The sequence below is a fragment of the Mus musculus genome, chromosome 6 (genome assembly GCF_000001635.26).
Source record: "Mus musculus strain C57BL/6J chromosome 6, GRCm38.p6 C57BL/6J".
Classification (NCBI taxonomy): Eukaryota; Metazoa; Chordata; class Mammalia; order Rodentia; family Muridae; genus Mus; species Mus musculus.
This window is the reverse complement of record NC_000072.6, coordinates 127,760,138-127,772,409: the sequence shown is the minus strand read 5'-3', so window position 1 is coordinate 127,772,409 and position 12,272 is coordinate 127,760,138. Positions and strand designations below refer to the sequence as shown.

Sequence of the window (12,272 nt, the reverse complement as noted above, 5' to 3'; positions counted from 1 at the left end):
AAACATGGCACTCCACTAGAATTAAACTCTTAAAAACTCTTGATGCCCTGATCCCCGAAGGAGGAAACCAAACGTTGGTGTGTTTAAATCTCCCAGGTGGTTCTGTCATGCAGCCAAGGTTGAGAGCCATTGTCCTGTTCTTTAAGCTGATTTACCTTCTCCTAGAGTTGTATATGGAGTCAGGCAACCCGGACTTCCATCTTGACTGTATTCTGAGGGCAGTATTTTTTGAGTTTTGTCTGTTTGGGGGAATCTTCTCTGTGTTGTGTTCATGGAGAACACAAAATCTCAAAAAGTAGCCAAAAGGACAGCAACTGGAACGGTGTGCAGATGCAGACTGCAGCAGGCGGAAAGCCCTCTGTGAAGCTGGACTCAGGCTACAGGACGAGTCACAGCAAATGTTCGCATAATATTTGTACTCTTGCCATCGGGTCAGCCTTGTTCAGAGCCCATTAAGTGTGCCATTCAACACAGCCTGTTCCGTTGAAGGCCTAGTGCAAGGGGAACGAGCTAATGGATCTTGGGGACCACTTGGCCACAGGACACATCAAACGCACACCATGACAAATGCTGAACCCCTTTATCATCCTCTGTCTTCGCACTTGTCACTAAACTCTCTCCAACAGCCTTCCATTCTGCCCTTCACAGTCACGGTGATGAAAGATTGAGAACTTGTCACAGTCTGATGTGTTCTGTCGCCTTGTTAAGCCCAGTTCCTGCTATGAACGAAGCACTAAAAGATGCCCAGTGAGGATCATGTGGATTAATTGAGATAATTAATTAAGCTAACTTGATAAGAGAATATTCTGATACTCATGCAAAAGAGACAGAAAAGGGCTGGCTTCTAATAGTCCTACTGTGTGTTTTTCATACATCATGGATTTTTCACAATCCCGGGAGGTGAGTCTTCAGGTAATTCTTGTATGTTTGTATGGGCATACATGTGTGTGTGTGTGTGTGTGTGCGCGCGCGTGCGCGCACGTGCACATGGAGGCCTGAGCCTCTACATTTTTACCTGCAACATTCAAGAGTAACACGGCTCCCCAAACTCTACCTTTCAATGATTTGTGAGTTTGTAATTAGGTGGGTGCACAGCAGGGACCAAATCTCAGATCCAAGAGTGTTCGAGGAGGGTCGGAGCATCACCTGTGATAGGTCACCATGCTTTCCTCAGGTCGCTGCAGAGCAACCTTAGTGGCCTAGATACCTCTGTGCCCCAGGCTGCCTTTGAGTTGGCATAGCAAACTCTTGCTGTAAAAACACAGCTCTCCATGTCCCTTTCCCATTCCAACAGGAGCTGTGTCTGTACTTGGGGAGAAGCCAAGCACAGTAAAAAGATTTCAACAGAGAACTGAGGAAACACCCCCACTGAGGTTCTCATAGCAACATAATCACGCACAACAGCAGCCTATTTCGGTGGGAGCCTGTTTCAGCTCCCCTCCTCCCCTGTTAGTCACAGAATGGATGAACAAGCAGAAGGAGTGTGGGGTGGGGACAGGGTTGGGTTGGAAGTCAAGAGGCTGGGGAGCTGGTTTACTGAAGCTCCTGCAGCTTGTCGAGGGACCTTAGACAATTGCCCCCTTCTCTTTCATCCGGAGTCCTTACCTGTAAGAGGACTGGACCAACGTGTGGGTGGGGAATCTTGCTATTCTAGTCTTATTTGATTGCATACGTACTAAGCCTCTTTTGATCCAGCATCTCAGAGCCTTATCTGAGAGAAGACGAGTAGGGGAAGAAAAGCAGGAGGTAAAAGTCATTTTTTAGATGCAGTTATGTCCCCTCCTCCATACTGTGTGTGGCAGGATGGCAGGATGGCAGGATGGGAGTGAAGAAGGATCAGGCATTGCCAAAGACTGCTCATTCATGCCCAACTCGAATTCAGGTCTGTGGTTTGAGAAGGTTGAGGGGAATTTACTCTTGTTTTGGGATTATCAGTGCGGTTAACCCAAGCTTCTTGCTATATTTTCTTTAATCCTTCTCATCTCCCTCCTCTTCCCGTTTTTTACTCCTCACCTCTGCTCACGGCCATGTCTCTTCTCTTTGCCTGAGGATCTTGGTCTGATAGAAGTATCTATCACCGTGAGCCGAGCTGGGTTTTGGCCCTTTTCCTCAATGAACCTGGGTTAGTTGAGGACAGTCACTCTTACACTTCTTGGCTATCAAAGGCTATGATCAGACTAAACAGGGCGATTGGTTTAAATAACTCAACTAAGGACTGAGATGAAGCGGGAAGAAAGCTCCTGGCACATCTGTGCGGTCCCTGACCTTGACCTGTGGGCCAGAAAGCCTGAAGGTTCAGCTTTCCCGGAGATAGCCAGCTACAGAGTCCTGAGTATGGCCTCCCTCCCCCATTGTTCTATCCCTCAATGCCTGACAGATGGCCCGAAAGAGAGAAAAAAAGCTCTCAAAGTGAAGACAGGAATGCATTGTATAAAAATTCACACCCCCCGCTGCCGCCCAAACTCTCCCTTAAAAAAGGATCGAGAGAATCCTAATGGGTACGTGACATCCTCACGGCTCTCTCCCATAAAAGGGACGTCAGGAGAGGGTGAAGGTGGGGGAGGGGCTGTAGGGGAGGGGGAGAGATGTGTGTCCCCCCGGGAGTGGGGGCTGACAGGCTAGACAGGGGTAGGGGAGCTAGACCGCGGACCCTTTTATTGATTTGTTCCTGGTTGTTTTCCCAAGCCACCTCAGGCAGCCACCTTCACTTCAACCCGGTCCTCCTGAGAGGGGTTTGAAGGCCTTCTGGTCTTGGGTCCTGAGGGTGAAGAAAAGCTAGATAGAGAGGACCTAGAGTTGAAGGAGTTGAGGACTTCCCCCTCCCATCCAGACACCCACCCTGTTCATGCCCCAAACAGTAATCCGCGCAGGAAGGATCCAGGAATCGACCGGGTGGGGGGGCTGGGGAGGGGTGAGGGGCGTAGACATTTGGTAACCGTGGCTGAGTCTTGTCCGGTGCTTGCCCTCGTTAGAAGGACTTGCACTGGGCTGAGACCCTCCAGCAGCCTCGTGGACGCCTGCTTCCCGGAGCCTGGCGCGCGGCCCCGCAGCGTGCGCGCAGCCCTAGCCCCCGCGCCAGGTGTGCGCCGCGCCAGGAGCGCAGCGGAGCGCAGGCGGCCCCCAGACCCCGCGGTCCCGGGCACGGGGGCGGGCTGGGGGTCTCCGCCGTCAGCGCCCCGCCACCCGCTCGCTCCCGCGCACCTCCCACCCCGCCCCCACTCACCGGCTCAGCCCCCGGGAGCGCCGAGCAGGACGCGTGTTGCTTCGCCCAGCGATCGGCAGAAGTTGGGAGAGTTGCCGTCCGCCTCCCGCCTGCCGGACTTCGGAGCCGCTGCCTCTGCCGGCGAGCCCGCGGGGCCGCCTCCCTCCCTCCCGCCCAGCCCGCCGCGCAGGGGAGAGGGGCGCGGAGGGGGTCGTGAGCGCGACCAGAACTTGCAAGTGTGCGAAGGGATGCGAGGCAGATGAAGAGCGAGGAAACGTGAACAAAGTGGCGACCGCAGGAGGGACTCCACAGAGCTCGATTGTCGCGGAGGACGCTCCGGGAGAGGGGCTGGCTGGGATTTTTTCCCCCCTCCTCTTGCATTCTTAGGCTCTCTTTTAAAGCCACATCAGCCGTCTCTCGTTCTTTACTATCTCGAATCCCCAAACCCTTGTTGGCTCTTATGGGCATGAAACACTCCTCCCGCTGCCTGCTCCTCCGGAGGAAAATGGCGGAGAATGCAGTCGAAAGCACCGAGGTAAGGAGGCGACCGGGCCGGGGTTTTCAGCGACCCTGCCTCCCACTGGGACCCCTGTGTGCCGCCGCTGCTTGCTGCCACCACCAACGCCGTGGTGCCAAACTTTCCCCATCCCGCTTGTCCCTGCCGAGAGAGAGAGAGAGAGAGAGAGAGAGAGAGAGAGAGAGAGAGAGAGAGAGAGAAGTGTAGGAGTGTGTGTGGGGGGCGACGGTGCACGTCTCAGTTCCTTTCCCCCTTGAAAATCTAAATTTTCAGCCCCATCACCCTCTCCTGCCACCCTCTGCTCCCTTCCTGTTCCCCTAAGTCCCAAACCTTGGGCAGCCCGGCTCCCCTGCCCCTGTGCACAGGATTCCGATAGTGATCCCGGATCCCGGCTTTACGAAGAGCTGGAGTGGGTTATATTAGGGCCAGGTTTGCTCCCTGCAGTGCACCGATTATCTCCCACCGCTACCTGGGCTTTACCCTTCAAGCTCGAGGTGGTCCCCAAGCTATGGGTCCCTGCAACACCGCGGAGAGCTCCCGGCCTTAGGGGGCCGACCTGGTGGCAGTACTAAGCACCTGCACCTGACCTCCCCCGCAGTCCCCAGTCCACAGCTGGGCCGGAGGTCTGCAGTCCTAGGGTGCTTAAGGCGCCGAGGGAGAGCGGAACCCTGGGAGGGCGCACCGACCGCGGCCCCATTCAGCACCAGGGACAGCGCCCGCGCCTGCCGCAGCTTAGCCCGCACAAGCAGCGGGGGTTGTGCGCCCTGGGCTGCAGCGCGAAACCGGTCTGCGGCCACTTGTCCCGCAGCAGCTTTTAAGGAGGCCGCTCTAGCTCCGCAAATGATACTCTTGCCCTCCGTCTTCGGCAGTCCTTACGGCCGCCCCGTATCTGCCCTTTCTCTACTCCGGAGTTGGCCTTGAGCTGCAGAGAGCCCAGCGGGTCTTTGCGTCCCGAGCAAGTGTGTTCTTTCGCCTCGCTCTGACCCAGCTGTCATCACAATGGGATTTTTCCCTGGTTTTGGGCACCTGTAGTCATGGAGGGGATCGGCATGGGCAGCCCCCTTACCTTCACAGAGGAACTGTGCGCCGAGGTGGGGGTGGAGTGGGGCGTGTGTGTGATCATCCCTTATTCGGTGGCAGGAAAAAGACACAGAGCAAACTCCGGGGCTCTATTAATAGCCCAGTGTCTGGTGGGGCTGCCGTACATTTCACATACGGTAACCCATATGCAGCGTGGGGCTGAGATGGGGGTGTGGCGCGGAGACTGTCCAGGCCTTGCGGGAAAGCAAAAACAACGTGAAGACCTTTCCCGGCCTTCTTTCCTAGAGGTCACAACTCATTCCCCGCCTCACGGTATAGGCAGCAAAGCTTAAGAATACCCATTCCTTGGACACTAGAGGCAGCATGCTTCTGGCAACTGTCGATTTTGAAACAAACACGATCTGGGGCTGGAAGATGAGGGGCATACAGCAGTTAATGTCTTCTCCTTGAGTTAGGGCAAAGCCATTCTGCATGTCGTTCCTTGGACCATCCTCTTCCCCACCCCAACCTGGGAGCAGAGTCTTTGAAACCGAGTAATAGCACCAGACGCTCAGCATTCCCCTCCCCCTCCGCCCTCTGATCGCCCACCCGCGGAACAGGTTTCTAAAAATAGCTTGGAGTCTCAAGGCCGCGCACTGGTGAAGTGTTGGGCCAGCCAGCTTGTAGCAGTCCCTGCAACCCAGTAGCTATAGCTCTTCCCTGCTTTTTCCCTATCCCACCTCATCTTCACTTGTCTTAAAAAAAAATAGAAAATAAAAATAAAAAAAGTTTTCGTGGGTCCTCGTCCACAATCACCCGGACTGGCGTGTGGGGTCTAGTGCAGACCCGGGCCACGTTCCGCAGTGTGCAGTGGCGGCTGCGGCTCTCTCCACCTCGGTGAGGGTTAAAGGCGTCCGGAGCAGGCAGAGCGACGCGCGACAGGCTATTTTTACTCGCTTCCCCCGCTGCTCTGAGCTCCCCCTTCTCAGCAGTCGCACATGCCAGCTCTGCTCAAGGCATCAATGAAAACAGCAGTAGAAGCGGTGGTGGCAGGGGCGGAGGGGGGGGGGGAGGACGACGGAGTGGGGAGGGAGGGAGGGAGGAAGAGAGAGAGAGAGAGAGAGAGAGAGAGAGAGAGAGAGAGAGAGAGAGAGAGAGAGAGAGAACCCAGCTGGTCTTAGACCCCTTAGATGACAATGAATCAAAGCGGAACATGGGAAGGTTCAGCTCTCAGCAACTTCCTTGGAGAAAGGATGCAACCCAGACTTGGTCAAACGTGCCCAGTGAGGCATACAGGCCTCGTGACTACTGCTTGGTTTTCCTCCAGGAACGGGCAGGCTGTTTTTGGAATAAGCTAAGAGCAAAGTGGTGCTTCCAAAGTGGGGTATTGAGGGGGTTGCATTGCCTGCACATCTTAGGGGTACCAAGAGCACACTTGTGGATGTGTGGAGTGTGTGGGCGGGGGGGGGGAGGGGCGGGAATGACAACGGTTGCTGTCCAGTCTCTAGCAGGTACTCACTCTGTACCCGGAAAAGTAGGTTTCTAAGACCCTAGTGGCCTGGCTTTTGCCCTCAAAGAGCTCACAAATTAGTGAACACAGTTGTGACTGGAGAGCCCGGTTACATCTTTCCCTGCGTCTTGCAGGTGGTAGCATACTACTTGTGTTCTGTGCTCATACTAAGGCTATGAGAGAAGCGAAGGTTAGTATTTGTTTCCCATTTTCTTGGAGACCACAGAGTAGCCTGAGGTCAGGCAGTGACTCCGGCCAGCTGGCGGGTTAAATCGGGCTTGGGGTATGGATTGCCCTCACTTTCAATCCATTGCTCTTTGCTCCACTCTTGCTATTTCTAGCAAGATGCCATGTGTGAATGGGAGTGCATGCGAGTGGGAGGAGACGATTGCTTTGGAAGGGAAAGGCAGTGGGGAGGGAAGGTGGGGAGGGGAGGCAGAGAGGATGGCAGTTATCAGGCAGGGGAGGGAGGTGGTGGTGCTGCTGGTGGTGGTGGTGGTAGCAGTGGTGGTAGTGGTGGTGGTGAGGCATGTAGTATTGAGACTGAGGCTGTGACTCTATATACTGTGACCACCATCTTCAGACCTGGAACAAGGTGAGATACTAGGGCATGGAGCCTCCTGTGTGAGGCGTTGTGGCTTGAGTACACCTTCCACCCCTTTGATTTTGGTCTCTTAAACTTGTTCATGAGCTGATTCAGTTTGTGGCCAATAATCTGTGTATGGTGTAGGGAAACATCAGGGCAGTCCCCGACCTCACTTCCTGCTCTGTCTTCCATCCCAGAATCTCCTAGGGCCACTTTTTTCTTTCGAGACAGGGTCTCCCATACCCCAGGCAAGCCTTGAGCTCCTTATCTTTCTGACTCTACTTTCTGAGTGCTTAGGCATGAGACCCCACTGCAGTGGGATTTACACAGTGCTGGAGATTAAACCCAGGGTTTTGTGAATGTTAGGCAAACTCTACCAACTGAGCTACATCTTCAGTGTGGTGCTGGGGCTTCCTGTGACATCTGTAGAGCCTCCACTCCCACTCTCTGCAGCCTACGCACATGCAGGCCCTTTATCTCCATGCTAGAACCTTAGCTCCCAGCATCTGGCCATGTCTGGTCCAGCCTCCCCATCCTTGCAGGGCTAGCTTTTGAAAGGACAAATCTGCTTGTGGTAGGTCAGCTCTCTGAAAACTTAGGAACTACCTCATTTCCTACAGGGTACTGGTGTCCTTAGCATAGTAAACAAGGCCCTTGAATACTTGCCCTATGGGAGACTCCAAGGCAGCCGAATGTATGCTGAATACTTTTGTGATCCTCCATCCATCTAAAATGCTTCTTCCCGTTCTCCTCTCTGGGGGAAAAAAGTCTTCCTCAACCTGCAAGATTCAAATCAAATGTTGCTTCCTCTGGGCAGCCTTCCCAGATCTCTCATTTAACCTCTCTCCCGAGGGAGAGTAATCCATGGATTCTTCTTAGGTATTTGTGCTGCCTGTCTCTGACTTTTCCTATCACGAGGTAATTGTCTTTTATATATGTTTATTTCTCCAATTGAATAGGCAACCTTGTTTCTTTTTCTTTTTCACTTGTCTTATTTTTAGCATGGTTTTTGCCACAAGGCAAATAATAACTGATTTGTGGGATTATAAGACATTTTTAAAGCCTTCTGACTTTCCAGAAATTGTAAGCACCTGTGTTTACTTACCGGGCCAAGGTCATCTGATATGACTGTAAGGGATTAAAGCAGGCAGGTTGGAGGAGCCACAGTAAGACTGAGGCTGTGACAATTTTACTGAGAGCAATCAGACTTTTTATAACAGAATATAATGGCAATTTCTAGGATCAATACAGTTATAGTTGCCAGGATACAATCATGCTTGCACACTTTACAGGGTACACAAAATTAAAGTCTAAGACCAATTGTTCTGTCAGGCTTCCATGCTTCCTTGACTTCTGGGGGAACATAGAGGAAAACAAAGTGGCCAAAACATGTCACTGACCAAGGACTGTGTCAGTCTCTCAGGAACTGGAAGGCACATTGTAGCCCAAGAGCAAGGGACCCCATGATGAGAAACCTATGGCTCTCAAGGCAGCTAGGTCACCATGGTTGCCTGCACCCATCTCTACTCTTAAGATGTGCTTGAGCTAGTCCTGTCCTTTAAAACTCACAATGGACAAAGATTTTGGGGATCCAGATGTTGTAAGTCAGATAAGTGACCATACAGAGGAAACTGTATTTTATGTGGTATAGGCATCTGGATAGTCAGAATACCATCAGGGTATTCCTGAAAGACCTAGGAAGTATTGAGGGGAAAATGTTATATTTACTCCTACCAATGTGATAGCGAAATGAGCTTTAGCTCATATATCATCTACAGTGTAGCCTGAAAATAGTGGGGATCAGTGAGCAAATCCAGAGCAAATACTGCTCAAACCCAAAAGCATCCTGGATGTTGTTGTTATTCATGGACCTATTCAATACTCGGTAATCATTGCCTCTCGCCATGGGGTATTCATCTAAGAGAAGATAAATGTGCTCATCACAAGGTCCTCTTATGAGCCAGTAGGTTAATGGGCCCTTCTCTGTTCTTGCTTTACTGATTCTCGGTGAAAACCTGGTGTGTTATTAACGGCTGGTAACTCCTTGTTTGGGGATCCATCACCCTAAAGGAGAATACCAGGGATGAAAAGAATAGCTTTAGCAATCCTCATTTCAAAGAATTCTTCTTGGAATGTTCTGTTGACTTGCTAACCCAGCAAGAGCATCATCACAGGCTGAGGAAGACCCAGTGATGACTTGGTCTGGGTACCCATGAGCGCTCCTAGAGTGAAAGTATAAGTGAGCTGATTTTCACAGTGGTATATATACTTGGACGGTCCGGCTAATAACTATTAGCTTCCGCTTCAGTTTCAGCTGAAGTATGTGGCCCCATTATACCAATGTCCGAAAACTGAGAGGTGGGGTAAGAGGCAGAGGTAGCTGTTTCTCTTAGGATGCTCTGCCTCTGTGTCTCTGAAAACACCAACTCCCTGCACAGGCCCTGGAGTCCAGCTGCTGGCTTTTCAATCCAGTTCTAGAATCCCTAGATGTGTTGTGGGTTGAATCAGTGAGAAGATTGTTGTTATGATTAAATACATTCAGGCTTGTTTCTGGCCAACACTTGGTGTTTGACCGCTATCCTGCTGGCTTATAAGAAACTCGCCTGCCAGGAGTTCAGTCTTGGTGGGCTCTCTCTTCCTTGCTTCTCTTGTTGAAATGACCCCCCCCTTTCCATTACCCACATCCATTTCCCTTCTTCAGCAAACACCTATTGCAACCCTGAAGTGAGCTCGGGAGAATTAAGAAGATACCCACATGTCCTCCCCTCCCCCTCTGGCAAAGTTGGCTTTGTAGAGAGTCCTAAATTGGCTTTTGGCTGTCAAAGAGGGTGAAACACAACACTCCTGTCTCCAGTTCTGGAGTGAGCTTCATTTCCTCCTCTTTGCTAACTGCGACGTGAAGTGATTCTCACATACCAGTGTGGAACATGCAAAAAAATCTGTAAAAACACTACTTACACCTTGGACTGTACTGTGCCAGCAGGGAAGAAATGGGCAGACTGACAATGTGTGGGCTGCCAAGGTAACTGCAAGAGGCTATTGTGTGTATGAGACACGGGGGTTCCATCTATGCAAACTGAAGCAGTCAGTGGATGGACAGGGACCTCCAAAAAGTTGCTATGCTGTAGCTCTTGTCTCTGAATGTTCTTACCCAAGATACCTAGTGGCCCACTCATGAGTTTCTTGTCAAAAGGTTTCAGAGAAAATGGTTTCCCAAGTTTTCTAGTTATCTCATTGATTGAGGTGTTCTTCCCAGAATTGGAGTCTCTTCTCTTATATTCTGATGGCAATTAACTTTGTAAAGCTAGGTGGTTTGGTTTCTAGCTAAGGGCTTAGCTACTGCCTCCTAACCTTTCTTCCTTTTTGAGATAGGGTCTTACTATGTGCTTCCAGCTAGTCTGGAACTCTTTATGTAGATCAGGCTGGGCTAGAAGTCACAGAGCTCCACCTGCCTTTGCCTCCCAAATGCTGGGATTAAAAGCATAACCCATGCTAAACCTGTTAACTTCTTTTCTAGATTGCGTTCAGATCCCACACCCTCTCTCTCTGTTACTCAGTGATCGGCCTTTTCACAGGGGCATTGTAGATGGAAGCGTGTGAGAAGACTGCTCTCTCCGTTATCATCCAGCTGGTTGGCTCTTTCACACCCCAAATGACTTTTCACATTTCACTTGTTATTAGAAGTTTCTCATGCAACACGGATTTCCCAGATTTTTAATGGGCTACCCATAAGTAAAGATCCACATCATTTAATGTGTTATTTGATGAATACAAACAGTTTGATCTGTTCCTTTTTACAATGTCACAATCTTAAAGTGGAAACAAACTCATTTAGATAAAGAGAGAACACTATTCCATGTCATGGCTGTTGGTGAACTCCTTTAGTCTTAGAGCAATAATGCTTTCGCCCCTTCTAAAGAGAGCATCAGACTCATGGGTCCAACTTTTTGTGCATGTTTTCTGGTACATTTTGACCCATAGCATCATCCAAAGCTTGATTTTTTTTCCCCCACAAAGACCTTGGCAATTGTGCACAAAGAGAGCTCCGTCATCTTTACCTGACCCTTAGATGCTCTATTACACATTCCATCCTATAGGGCACTGTGAGACACATGCTATTCCCATTGTGGAAATTACTATGAATGAGATTGTGATGGGACCAAGACCTCAAACTTTGACTATCCAATCACCAAGACCCATATTTTGTCCACTTTTGAGTCTGGCAAAACATGGTAAAAACCTAAACAAGAATTGAAAGGAGTCTAAACAAGAACTGAAAGATGAAGACAAAGGAAGGGAGAAATCACTAGAAGAAATAAGGACTTGTGAGCTTGGGAGACGTCTAGAGAGAGATGTCTGGCTACTTCTCTTTGCTAGGAATCCTCCTGTGGTCTCCACCCCTGTCTTACCACCTTCACCTCCACAGTCCTCACAACATCCCAAGGATACATCATAACGTGTGGTGGAGACAACTCTCTCCCCTTCCTCTATGTGCACATGCACTCATCCTGGAGACTGTGTTGAGGGACCAGGAAAAAGCACTCCTGTCTACTAAAGCACACCCCTTTGGAAGTTAACCTCAAGGCCGTCATCATTACATCCGGACTCTAAGCTAGCTGCTGTTTGGTGGGGAAGCCATGTACACTAGAGACAGTTTTGCTATTTGTTTGGTCTTTGAAAGATCTTTTTGGTTTCACCACATATTTGCATTTTCTAGTGGTGTTGTAGCAGAGTACCAAACACTGGGCAGCTTAAAACAGAATAAATTTGTTTTTTCACAGTTCTGGAAGCCAGGAGTCTGCAATCCAGATGCCAGTAGAGTTGGTTCAGTCTGGAAGCTTTGGCGAGCATTCTTTCCTGTTCCTTCCCTTTCTCTTAGCTTTGTGGGGTTGCCAAGTGTGCTGGGCATTCTTTGGTTTGTAGACATAGCATTCCAATCTCTGCCTCCATCTTTACAGGGAGTGTGTGTGTGTGTATGTGTGTGTATGTGCAAGCCTTAAAAGGCCATGTGCCACATAGGATTAGCCCCCTCCCCCCATTGTAGTGGGACTTCATCCCAACTTGATCATTTCTGCTCCGATTACAATCCCAAATGAGGTCACTGTCTTAGTTAGGATTTCTATGGCTGTGGTACAATACCATGATCAAAAACAACTCAGGGAAGAAAGGGTTTGTTTCATCTTAGAAATCCCAAGTCACACTATATCAACCGAAGGAAGTCAGGGCAGGAACTTAACATAGGAACTTGGAGGCAGGAACTGAAGCAGAGGTCACTCACTGAGGAACTATGCTAATTGGCTCATTCCCCAAAAGCTGACTTTCTTACATAATCCAAGACCACCTGCCCAAAGGCAGCACCACCCATGGTGAGCCAGAGCCTCTCAAGTCAATCATTAATCAAGAAAATGCTCCACAGTCTTGCCTACAGGTCTTTTCT

The 12,272-nt window shown here is 50.3% G+C and overlaps 1 protein-coding gene across 3 annotated transcripts in view; it reads left to right on the top strand.

Annotated features, from left to right (window-relative positions):
• Positions 1 to 2,942: 2,942 nt before the first annotated feature.
• Prmt8 (protein arginine N-methyltransferase 8) overlaps positions 2,943 to 12,272 on the top strand; it is an 80,459-nt gene continuing 71,129 nt past the window's right edge. Inside the window, exon 1 of one of the 3 annotated variants that reach the window (XM_030255490.1) lies at positions 2,943 to 3,737. Coding sequence is in view for 1 of the 3 variants with exons in the window: in NM_201371.2 (NP_958759.2) it covers positions 3,663 to 3,737 (75 nt within the window). In the remaining 2 variants the exon portion in view is untranslated. The remainder of the gene's footprint in view (positions 3,738 to 12,272) is intronic. The other 2 variants (NM_201371.2, NR_157230.1) reach the window with 2 other exon arrangements.